A 12,911-nucleotide genomic window follows, 5' to 3' on the forward strand; every position below is an offset into this window, starting at 1 on the left:
ATGTTTTAAACTCCAGATAATATGCCTTACTCCACATGGAGGGGAAAGGTGGCCAATTGTGATTCATGTTAGTATTTTGGTATCTGGAGTTTGTATCATAGTAAAAGTCCATATTACGCACAGTCTTTTTTTCTATCCAGAATTCTTTTTCAAAAATAACTGAAGCAGAGAAGCTACAAGTTGGGGGGGGGGGGGAGGGGGAGGGAAGGGAAGGGGAGGTCAGGCCATTCTGTCGTGTATTGAGAATGAAGTTAATTACTCATATGGAGGCTGTGGTCTATTTGCTTAGTCTAACTTGTGGGCACATACTTACGTTATTAGACGGGCAGCCTTTTATTAAGTACAATTTGAATAATGTATTTTTTACCTTGCAGTACTGCAGTTTGCTGTAGGGAGAGTCTGGAAGCTAACTTAATTCTAAATAGACTGACATGGATTTCTTATTAATTTTGTAGAGCCCTGAAAATCACTTGAAATATGGAAGGTCTCTCTCACTTGTCTCAAGGTGACAAAGTGAGTTTCTGTTACCAGAAGCAGCAGACTCTTCCTGCGTTACTGGTTTCACTAATTTTTTTTCTCCTTTGTGTATTTGGTTATATTATGGAATTATTCTATATGTAGTCCTCTGAATTGAATTATTAAAAGCAGTGATAAAAAATGATGGAAAATTCTTTACTATAGGTATGTAAAGCAGGCTTGGTTTTAAAGGAGCCGACTGATTTACTAAACAGAATAAAAAAAAGGTTTAGAAATAAAATAATTTTAAGATTCAGATTGAATAATTTAAAGAATACTGTGATGACAGACCTTTTAGTGTTGCTATTCTATGAAAGAAATTACTGAGCAAATGGAAAAAAGCTCAGGAAAATCTGTTAGATGATTTGGAATAAAGGTTCTAGTATCCTTGTCTATGGAAAGCTTTCCTAATTCCTGTTTTCATTCAGGGACTTAAATTTGTGTCTTTTTTTTTCCTCTGTTTTGTTTAATCTGCATGATTTGGCTAAGATATAAATAATAGGTAATGCAGGAAGCCCACAGATAATTCATGAAATCCAAACTGTAGTCTCACGAGAACAGGTTTGATACAGGAGTAGAAAAGGACCAAATCAAGTTGAGGAAAGGATTCTGGGGGGGAGATGGGAGTGTGGAGTTTGGGATAGAAGACTGGGACAGGGAGGAGGAGAAAGACTATTTGAGCAATGACCTTGTGGAAAACGAGATTAGGAAAAGTCCAGGTCCTGTTACCAGTTAGGACAGGAACGGCTCAAATGGGATGAGTCTGATGGCGTACCTGAGAATCAGTGGAATGTGAGGAAGTAGTTGATGGGGGAAGGAGACAGGTTTTGCAAGGACAGAGAAACAGTAGGAGTCAGTGGGGAAAAGCATAGAGTGAATGTGAAGCCCAGGGAAGGACACAGGTGATAGAGGATATATGTGAAGGTTTATTTGAAAGGCTTTGTAGGTGTGATCTGCTCAGAAACAGAGGAAGGTTTGGTTGGAACTTAGTGGAGAAAGGGAAGTGGTGATTTTGGGAGGACAGAGAAGGTTCTCATATTAGTGTGAGAAGTCCAGAGAGATATGAGTAGGACTTGCTGGGGCAGGAAGCTGGGATTTACGTGAGAAACCTGGGAAGTGAAAGCTTATTTCTGTGTGTTTCTGTTTTGGTTTTTCAATTCTTTTTTCCTTAAAATAATAATAAAAAAAAGACAAAAGAGAGAGGAAAGGATGAAAATGAAAGACCTGGGGCACATGAGTCAAGAAAAGGACTGTACAGAAATACTATGTGTGAAGAACAAACAAAAGAATTTCTATTGGATGTTGTTGACCTCAGAATGTAGCCCACTTTTACTATTTCTGATGTCTGTGAATTCAGTGAAAAATTACCTGTCAAGCTTTAGTACTTGTTCACCGAAGTTGTTAGCCTGTGCTTAGTATTGTTTATTCTTTTAACTCATGCAGCAGGGATCAGTTAAAAGGAATTTGAATAAACCCTTTGGATAGTATTATGTTGTGATGTGGTGCAGTTTCTGGCTTTCTTTTTTCCCTTCTGTTTCCTTTGTAAAATATATCAATATTAAAGTAATTTTCATGTCATGCACTCCATTTAATTGTAGTCAAGATATTTTTTGTCACAGTACTGGAAATATTTTTTCCTGTACATCTTAGATTTTGTAATTATTATTTAATCTCAGGAAATATTTTTAGTATCTACTGATAGTGATTTTTGCTTGACATCCTTTGAAGGAGCTTATATAATGTACTTAGGGAACTATTTGTATGACCGTCTTCTTTACATGCACTTGCTGACTACATATAAATATATTTCAGGTGGTTCTCTAGAATCTGTTATTGCTGAAGACAAACATCTACCTGAAGATGTAGTGAGAGAATTTGGTGTTGATTTGGTTACTGGTTTATACCATATTCATAAGCTTGGAATTATCTTTTGTGAACTGACACCTGGAAAGGTAAGAAGGAGTATTATTTATAGGGGATGCTGCATATTACTTTGTAGGCCATCAGCATTTAGTTCATTATTTCTGTTTTACTATTTGGAAGAGGCTCGCCTCAAGTTGGAGGCCAGTTGAGCTTTATAATACATGTGAAGACAATGAGAGACAAGTCTGTAGCTTGAATATTTTATGATCCAGTTGATTTCTTCCATTGTATATTTGATATGATGTGATAGATTCTTTTTGATTTGTTGTACCGGTTTGAATTAATGAAGGATTTTAGTTCTCTGTCCTTGGACATGTAACTTTGTTGTTATGCCTATTCTATCATGCTGTAGAATATTTTGAAGTCACAGAAAATGCTAATGGGGGAGTAAAATTAACTAAACTTTCTGTGTTAATAACCTTCTCTTGTTTCCAAGTACCTTTTAAATTATCATCTTACTCTTGCATAAAAATACAAATATTTATGTGGTTTCTGATTGTGTATGAAGTTTAGGTATAGCTTTATCAAAGTCCACATTTGTTTTTAATTTACGTAGTCACCAGAATATTAACTATAGTAAAAAAAAAATTATTAACAGTAATTGGTTTTGATCCTAATCTATAAGTGATCAAGTTGCCCTTCTCTGAATTTTCTGTAAAACTTGCACAATTATACTCAGTTACTGTCACCTGTGAGTCCAAAAGCACTAAAAAAAATCCACCTGACTGAATCCCACCATCCCACCCCTCCACCATCTGACTGATGGAAGAGTTCTCCAAACAACATTTTTGGGATTATGAAGCTATTAATTACAACAATAAGCAGTGACCACATAGAGAAAACTCTGCATCATTGGACAAAATCTTCGGAATTTTCTGCTGATTAGAATTTTTGTCCTCAAAGTGAAGTATCTTTTTACTACACACTTATTTTCCTATACAGGGTTACTATAATTTTACTTTCTTTTCTATAGTAACGTTGTTGTTCATTTAGATTTAATAATGAGTAAACAAAAGTGCACATTAAACACCTTGTAAGGGTTTTGTTGTAAGATTCTGGAGTTTTGTGGTTATAAGAAAGAGGACACTATTGGTGGTGATTTGAAAAAATTTCAGTGCTTTCGGTTATAGTGATCATCTATATGTACTTAAATGGTTTGAGGTTGTGATTTATTTTTGTATAATAAATTATACTTTGTGTTGGGAATTTCATCAGTTGTAGTATATGATACTTGTATGTCAGATTTTCTTTTTTCTTCTAGATTCTGCTTGAAGGGCCTGGCACTTTGAAATTCAGTAATTTTTGCTTGGCTAAAGTGGATGGTGAAAACTTGGAAGAATTTTTTTCTTTAGTTGGATCTGAAGAAGGCGAAGGAGATGTCAGTGAAAGCAATCCACAAAGATACCTGAAAAGCAGGTTTCGAGGTAAGATCTTTTTACTAGCCCAAACTAACATATACCAAGGGGACAGAATGAAATCTGGAAAAAACCTTTGTGGCAAGCAATTTGGAGAGAAGACCTTGAAATAAAATATATGTTGATTGTTCTGTTGGGGCTGACTAAATTTCTAGGGCAACAGGATAATTATAATGTTGTATTATCATTTGTAAAGATTAATGTTTTTGCCTGTGTCTTTATAACAGAAAGTACGATCTGTACATATTTTGTAAGTAGGTTTAACATATCCTGCATATGGGGAATTTTTTAAGTAAGTTCAAAACCAAAATTTAGCTCTTAAGGAAGGTTGGTCAGAGATCATAACTTAGAGGGAACGACACCTGCAAGTGAATAGAAAGAAAATAAACTGTATTTACAAGTATATAGTAATAATTCTAAGTTTCACAAAGCCAGTTTAACTAAGAGCTGGAAAAAATATACTCCTGTCTGTCATACAATGTATGACACATTAACAACTCATGACCTTTACTGCTTTTTGTAAATAGACTTCAGGTTATTTTTTGGATTGAAGCTCTGATGTAGGTGATGATAGACTGTAGTATAATTGTATAATAATTTTTCAACATAACATAACTGGAGGTGGTTTATTTTAGATTTCTTTTTGCAGCTTGGCATCAGATCCTTACAGTACGGTTTAATGTTCAAAAGGTCTGTCTATCCTGAGCATGTTTTAATTATTTTATGAGCTGTTCTTGATTTTTTTCTTTGCAGAAAAAAAGGTAAAATTTCAATAATTAAAAAATCCCAACAAACCCAAAACAAACAAAATCCAAACCAATCTGAGTATATGAACGACACCTGAAATGTTTCAAGGTAGCAAATTCATTAAAAATTATTATTTTTTTGTTTGGATTTGTTGGTGAGGCTTAATTGTTAATTGATGAAAACTATGGAAGATTACTAAAATTTGGGACATTCAGAATTCAAACTGACTGGCTTTGCTAACTGATGAAATTGTATTGCTGGTATTTAGTTGATATAAGGCTATGTATTTAAAAAAAAGTTTAAGGAAAATTGCAAAAGAATCATGCGTTTACAATCTTTTGTGTTTCGGTTATGAAGTAGTAATTGGAGAATGAAGAGATAACTGATACTGGATATATGATAAAGAAAATTGATTTAAAATTAATCCTGTTCTCAGAAAAAATTGAGCCATGGAATTATTTATGGACTTCTAAAAAGTCTGTGCTGTAGATGCTCTTTTTAGGGTCTAGGATTAAATTCTGTGAACTTTGTTAAACGTATATGCAAAATTAAGTAAGTACTACACAGAACTGCTGCTTCTTTCATTGGAGACTTTGCGCTGCTGTACTTGCATTGTCCTTTTTGATGCAAATGATCCAAAGTGATTTCTATTCTAGTTTGAGGCTCGACTGTTTCAGTACCTTTTACTTAAGAATGATAATTTCTTTTTAAAGTATGAGAAAGTTACTGTGCTTTAGTTTCAACAGGCAGATCCATGCAGATGCAGTAGGCTGCAAATACTATGTTATGTTTTCATCGAATAAGAAAAGTTCAGCAACTTGGTTTTAATCTCCTCAGTCTTTTATTAGTCATTATCTCAGACCATCTCACAGACCTCTATTTCCAAGATAACGATGTGTATAGCAGTTACTGTTATCAGGAATGGTGGAATTCTTGGAAATGTTTTATGCGAACAAAAAGAGCTTTCTTTAATACTTTGCTGTCTCCTGCTGAAAGTCCACACTGGAAATACTAAGACCAAGAACAGATCTTTATTCAGGAAGAAATACAAATCTAATCTCTTTCCTGTGGCCTTTCAAAACAGCTTTTTTTGATGTGTATGGTTAATGACCTTTTGTCATTTAAAAAAATAAAACCCAAGGACAAAAGAATCCAAAATAAACTTTTTAAAGGACTATGAAATTGATACTTTTGCTGAGTTTGTGTAATTTTTTTGGAGATTATTTAGAACTGAGTTAGTGTTTACATGGGAACTACTGTAGCAATAGGAACTGTATGTTTCTTTTTCTATATCAAGACAAAAGGGGTTTGTGTACTATATTTTGATATGTGATGTTTTCATAGTGTGTTAGTGTGAAAATAGTTGTAACTAGTTTGGATCGGTGATCTAGTTGGCTAGCTACTTGGGTTTTGTCACAAAGTTTCTAATTTTGTGAAGGTTTATGTCTTGGGATAGCTTTAAAAAAAAACCCAAACCCAACAACAAAAAAACCAAACCTGCTTTAACCTAATTATTTCTGTTACTCACATGATGATTATGTTGTTTACCATTCAGCTTAATTTGTTTGGCTCTGGAAGCTGTCAAGGCATATCAAAACTTCCTTTGCATGAATCTCTGTGTTAGGAAAGTGTAGGACAAGTCAGCTTAGTTAATAGAAGTGAAATAGCAAAACAGTGTATAAAATCCTACATAATTCAGTAAAAGTATAGGAGATTAGATTTGGTATCCGTTTGCTTATAGTAAGTGAAAATAACCCCTAACTCACTGAACTGTGGAGACAAAGTTTGAAGTGTTGAACAGGATAAATGCTGAATGAATAATCCAAGTGCGTTATACATACTGTATTTTGTAGGCTCTCCGTTGTACACAGCTCCAGAAGCAATAAAGGGAGAAGACTTCTCGAAAGCCAGTGATCTGTGGTCCTTGGGATGCTTACTTTATGAAATGTTCTCAGGTTGTAAATTTGTGTATCTATTTAATATTCTTGATAATGGAAGTATAGGTCATGGTCCCAGAGTAAATTCTTGTTAACTTCCTAGGGGGGTTAAGACACAGAAAAACTTCAGACAGGTTTTAAAGAGTTTGTGAAGAATATACTATCTGTACTTAAAAAAGGAGAGGGAGGTGTCTTCATCAAATAGTAAGTGGATTAATACTGTTGTCCTTTTGACTGTGATCTAGATATTATGTTAACCAACATGTATTGTTTAAATACTATGATCTAAAATTATAGCAGTCCTCTGATTCTGACAGTGTAACATTTTTAATCTCCTCAGTATTAAACTCGGGGGTGCATTATTTTGACCTTTGGAAGAGAAAACTGTTTCACTAGTGTAAAACTAGAATCATTGGTTTTCCTGCAGATAAAGTAGCTGTTAGCATTGGCTGCAGCTGGAAGGAGAATTTAATCACAGAAGAGAATTACAGTGCAACTTTCTGAAGTCTTAAACAATATGTTGATCTCTTGGATCAACATAGTTACATGGACGTTGATTTCTGCCTAGACCTTCTCTTGTTGTCTTATTGCTGATTCACACAGGTCTATCATGATGACTTCCATCAAGCCATCTCTGGTGCCTCTTCTGTCCGTGGACTCTTTTGCTGTTCACGGTAGAATAATTTAATTCAAGGGTTTGTATTTGACAAGGGAACTTGATAAATAGAATCCAGGCTATCCAGGTGTTTATTTCTTTGGATGTTTCCTTAGGAAAATGAACTCATTGCTTGTCATTGCACCTGAGACATTTTTAAGTTTGCCTAATCTGTTAAATACACTTCTGTTTGTTTGTAGGAAGACCACCATTCTTCTCAGACAGCTTTTCTGGATCAATTGAAAAGATTTTATATGAAGAGCCATTGCCACCTAGACCAGAGGGTAACATTCTGTTACTGTTTCATGAATCAAATCAGAGTATTAACTTAACAAAGTTAAAGTTTTGTTCCTCACTGCTTCATCTGAGGCCCATTGCAGGAATCAGCTGTCCAAAGTGAATGTTACCGTTGCCTTCCTTTTATAAGAACTTTTCCCCCATTAACAATGAATGCTTATTTCCCTTTTGACAGCCAAGCATATCATTTAATGTTAAGAATTAAAAGTAAATCTACCTTCTGGGATGGAATTTCTGATCCCATTTATTCTGGGCATCAGTGGTGTTTGTGAAGACCTTTGAATATTAGTAGCTCTTTTCAGTTCATAGTAGTGTGAAAATGGTGACCTGTAGAATTAAAACTCTTGTTACTTGTCTCAATTCTAAGAGAGATTTTGTTTTTGAAGTGGATAAAGTGCATTTCATACTTCTGAGCTCTCAGAAGTACGACCTTTCTCAGTTAAATATGGATTTTGGAAAGCTCTTTTGTATAATGGCATGCAACAATGGTCCTCTTTAAGTTATGCTTGGGGAAAAATTAATTTTAATTTAGGCAGATTTCAAGTTTTTATTTTTTGCTAATAGCTATATTAAAATTGGAGGGTGCTTTTTTAAGCATGTAACAATTTTAATTAATTTGGTAACTGAGTACTGGTGATTTGTTTGGTTGTTTGGCTTTTGTTTTTTTGAGGACGCTTTGCAATGCAAAGAGTGCATATTTAAGATTCTTCATACATTCAGATTTTTTCAGATGAAATTACTATTAAAAGAAAATTTTTAGCATGATCTGTAGATAGCGATTTGATCTACATTGTGTGACAGTTGTTTTTGCTGCCCAATACTTACCTTCTCAAGTGCTTCTATTTACAGGTTCAGCTTTTCATAAACCTTCTGCTGAGTTCATTAGTTTGCTTGATGGGTTGCTTCAAAAGGATCCTCAGAAAAGGTGAACAGTCTAATCCATGATAGTTGTTTACATTGTCTTTTTTCACCTCTGGAGAAAATAATTGCTATGATACTGTATGTATAGTATTTTGTAGATGACAAAGAATGCAAAAAATCATTTAATCCCTTATATAAAAGAGCAAATTGTGCTTTTTCTTACATGAAGATATACAGAATTAATGCTTTGATTAAGTGTATCTTTGTAGCTGGTGCTAAATAGATATCTTTGTAATAGAAATGATGGGTGATTTTAAAATTGGATGGCTTTTCTTTTCCGGGGCAATGGACACATCTGTTTTATGAGGCTTTGATTTATAGCTGATATAGTTGTATTGTTAAATAACATAAGATTATAATTTACAGGGTAGCTCAGATAACTTACATATTGGGAATGGCTATGCAGTTTCTCATACCTCTGTGTAGTGTGAGTTAGCCATCCTGATTTGAGGCAAAACACTTGTCCTGTAAGAAAACTTATTTGTTGACCAAATAAAAGCAAACAACAGGATTAATTGCTCTGTAGAGTCACTAGGTTCAAAACCTAGTCTGGTATCTCTCTGTGGAGCTGTAGTTTGGAACTCTCTTTCAGTTTGCTTGTTGTTTTTCAAAAGGCTGAATTGGACAGACCTATTGCAGCATCCATTCTGGAAAGGATCCCTTGACCATTGTGGTGGTGATTCTGCAGACAGCCAGGGCACAAGCTCAAGGTACTGAATATTCAAGGAAGGCTTCTTTTATAGTAAACACAAGCAGAAAAAAATCAAATGATTTTCTGTAAATTTTCTCAGGTTTGAATTTTGATTAGGATTTTTATGTGGTTAACTAATCAGTGAATGGAGTTTTACACCATTCAGTGAACAGTCCTTGATACTTAGCAATTGCATTATCCTGTTAGTGTTATTACACTGCTCGCTTTCAACAGACTCCTTCCTCCCAGCTATAGAATGTGTTAAAATTTACTTCTGAACTAACTGCTCTCATTTTTATTTGTTTATATACCAATGATGCACAGTAATTTAACTTGTTCTACAAAAGCTTTCAAAACAATGATAAATATGGATGTTTTATCTTTAGTGAGATTTTTTGTATGTTATTGTGCATTAGGCTTAGAGCATCACAAAGCCTATCAGTATGGTATCTTAGATTTGTGATTCAGCCTTATATCCTTGCAAATGCAACTGACCCACATTCTTTGCTTATGACATAAAGCATTAATCTGATGGGGTTTTTTTCTAAATTTGTAATACTCCACACTGCTATACTTGCAGAAAACCCCAAACCTTTTGTGAAAATGGGTTCTATGTATTAAAAAGTTAGGCTTCTTCAAAACTCCTGTTATCTTGCTGTTTTTTGTTTGTTTTTTTTTTAGTTTTGAATTAGAATATTTAGTGTTGATTTTTATGTTCTTTTGTTCTAAATATTTGTAAAATACTTTAGATTCCAATCTAGCGGACTAATGTGAAAACAGATTTCTTCTAAAATGCTGAATGTTTTTGCATTCTGTCTATTTTAAAATTCTCTCTTGTATTGTTTAATACCCATTTCTGATACCAGTAGTGCAGTATTTTTGTTATTAACATTTATTCTGGTTTGAGATACAACTCTTTGTCTTTTAATTTTATTACTGCTTTCACCAGCAAGGCAGAGAAGAAATCAAAGTTTAAAGTTTATACCACAAAGAATTTATTCAAGGTTTTAGCAAGACTGATTTCAGCTTCCACCACAGTGCTCATCTTTGAAGAATCTTCGGAGAATCAGAAGAATCTTAATCTCCTATGAAATGTTGGGCTATTCGACCTTACTTCTGAGGGTTTTCTAACACCTCTGAAATTATCAGTGAGGTTTGCACTAATTGACAAATACAAAAAATGTAGGACATTGGCTTGACATGCAAAAGAAGCTCAATACTTTTTCTTTTCCATCTGTGAGGCCTATGTATCTATTTTCTTCAAAATATGCGTTTGATTAACATTTGATATCCTGAAGAGCCTTCAGGAAACTTATATGACCCAGTTCCATGTGTATAATAGAGGGTTATATTAAAACCCCCCCAAACAACCAAAATCAATAAACTTGCGATTAAGTGTGACATGTAAATCATTTCACAGAAGAATGCTAGTTTGTATTGATCTTCATGAAGTCTGTAGCCTAGATTATTAGAAGTAGGTTTGTTGTGACTTTTTCCTGTAACGATTGAATGATCTCTAAAGATTTTTATGGTTTTTTGTAGCTGTGGTATGATGGGGTAATAATTTAACTTTTCTAATTTCTTTCATGCAACTTCTACTGAGGGAGCTAGAGAATTTTTAATATTCTCAAAGTCATTTGCTGTAAACTTATTTTTCATCATTGCCATTACTGATATATAAAGTATGTGTAATGCATATTACAGTAGTCTGTTTGTTCTAGAGAATGACAGCGGAATTGTATGCTAATAGTTGCAACAAATAATAGATATGATCCCTCTTTTTAATTGTTTTAAAATCTGTGTGATTGGTATCTTTTATTAAACAGCAGTGAAGACGCAGAGTCATCAGTGTGTTGGAGTGCCAAAGAGCCAGTAGATACTCATAAAAATCTAGATAACCTGTCATCCTCAAGAGCAGATAATAAGCTACTAAGCAATTCTTTAAAAATAGGTAATATTGTTTATTACTTTATTTTGAATTATTTTGTCCTGTGAATTTTGTCAGTCTTACCAACATGCATATTCCCTATGCTTTATTTGTTTTTAACTTATGAATGCAAGTTCATGTTCTCTTTTCAGTAGAAACTCAGACTGAATTGCGCCCAAAAAGTGCAGTTGATGGTGAATCAAATGAATCCATATTTCTTCTCAGGTATGAAAACCTTGAAACCCTGTATGTTGTTGTGTTCCCCCCTGCTCCACCCCGGTCTCTTCAGACATTTTATTCTATTTGTAACATATTGTTAGCGTGTCTCCTTTGGACTTTTCTATCACTAGTTTAATTAATATTCAGACACTTCTGAAGAGCTGTAAAAGCAGTGTGTATAGTTAAAGCAATGCTTTAATGGCTTTATTACACTAATTTTTAGAAGTAGACTTTTGATTTCTTTGTCTGTCTAAACAGAGGAATTTATTTAGAACTTTATTTCCTTCTTACTTCATATATATGAGAATATGCTTACTTTAAATACACAAGGATACGCATTCAGCTCAAGATCTGCAAATAAATTCTGCCTGCAGCTTTTCATCACAAGCTGTTGGTAACTATCTACCAAGTAGTAAATAGATATTAAATAAAAAAGTGATTGGTTTAACAGTGATTTGTTTTAGTTGAGGCCTGATTCTGAAACTTTGTAGTAGGTTTCAAGCCAAGAAGATTATCTAGTCAGATAGACTGTCTCATCATTATCAGGCAGAAATATTCCAGTCTGAAATTTAATAATCTTTCAAGCTTCTTGCATAACCTGGAATAGGGCTTTTGTACATGATAGTGTTTCTACTTTTCCAGCAGTTACACTTGGTTTTAATAAAGTGTTTCTTCTCATCTCACTTATAACTTCTATCATCACAGCTAAACCCATACTGTTAGTAATTTAAAATAGCATTTACTCTTTGCTTTAGGAGTCTGCTGAAAAGAAAGGCTACAATGGCATTACAAACACTTAGTATAACAACATGTAATTGAAATTGTCAGGAAAAAAACACTTTTTTTTAACAGCAGACTTCATGATAAGTACACTTATTTTAATGTGGAATTTGAAATGTAATACAGTTTTAAAAATATTCTCTGAAATTCTCTTTGTTTCAACGATTTAACTTCTCAAAGCAGCAGGTGTTACCTACTAAAGTGTTAAAACACTGAAGTGAAAGTAAGCTCTTGACTTGGCACCAGAATTTATTTAGCTGCTGGAGTGGTTGATCTGCTTTTAACAGTGATAGCTTCTTCTACATGTGCAAAGGGAATAAGTGTTATTAATTTCAACTAGTTCAAATTGAGAAACCAGCTGGAAACTGGAAAAGTAGGAAAAAATTTCTGTATCTCAAATACATATGAAAGCAGTTAGGTTTGGAAAAAAACAAAACACGTTTAATACATGTTTTGAAGTATGGAACCTGAAATGATTTCTTCAGCCTTCTAGCTAGAAATAATTTTTTTTTTTTTTGTGAAGGAAATAAGACTGCTTAAACTTCCAAGCAGATCCTGATATATTTTTTTGCCATAAGAATTAGGACTTTAAAAAAACTTAGTTTTATCTAGCTAGTAGATAATATTTTGGCGCTCTTTCATTGTGCCCTATAAATTTCAGTCTCTCTTGAAAGTAGACAAATGCTGCCTTTATAACAAAAGACAAGAATAAGAATATGTTAGTGATTTGATCGTTGATTTTCATAAGTATCTTTAATTTTGTTTGGTGTTTGTGTTTTTCAAGTAGTTGCTTTTTCTAATAAAGCTGATTCACAACTCAATGTGTATATTACTTTCTGCTAATCAAGAAAACGCGTGCATTTGGAGTTGATTAAATTAGTTT

General features: G+C 33.7%; 1 protein-coding gene across 3 annotated transcripts in view; it reads left to right on the top strand.

Annotated features, from left to right (window-relative positions):
* Positions 1–12,911, top strand: part of ULK4 (unc-51 like kinase 4) — a 249,791-nt gene that overhangs the window by 6,385 nt on the left and 230,495 nt on the right. For 2 of the 3 annotated variants that reach the window (XM_055803861.1, XM_055803862.1), the window contains exons 4-11: positions 2,329–2,468; positions 3,701–3,863; positions 6,455–6,556; positions 7,394–7,477; positions 8,340–8,415; positions 9,026–9,121; positions 10,929–11,053; positions 11,182–11,254. In XM_055803861.1, the coding sequence (XP_055659836.1) occupies positions 2,329–2,468; positions 3,701–3,863; positions 6,455–6,556; positions 7,394–7,477; positions 8,340–8,415; positions 9,026–9,121; positions 10,929–11,053; positions 11,182–11,254 (859 nt within the window). The remainder of the gene's footprint in view (positions 1–2,328; positions 2,469–3,700; positions 3,864–6,454; positions 6,557–7,393; positions 7,478–8,339; positions 8,416–9,025; positions 9,122–10,928; positions 11,054–11,181; positions 11,255–12,911) is intronic. The other variant, XM_055803863.1, reaches the window with a different exon arrangement.

The sequence above is a fragment of the Falco peregrinus genome, chromosome 5, assembly GCF_023634155.1.
Source record: "Falco peregrinus isolate bFalPer1 chromosome 5, bFalPer1.pri, whole genome shotgun sequence".
In the NCBI taxonomy this organism is placed as follows: domain Eukaryota; kingdom Metazoa; phylum Chordata; class Aves; order Falconiformes; family Falconidae; genus Falco; species Falco peregrinus.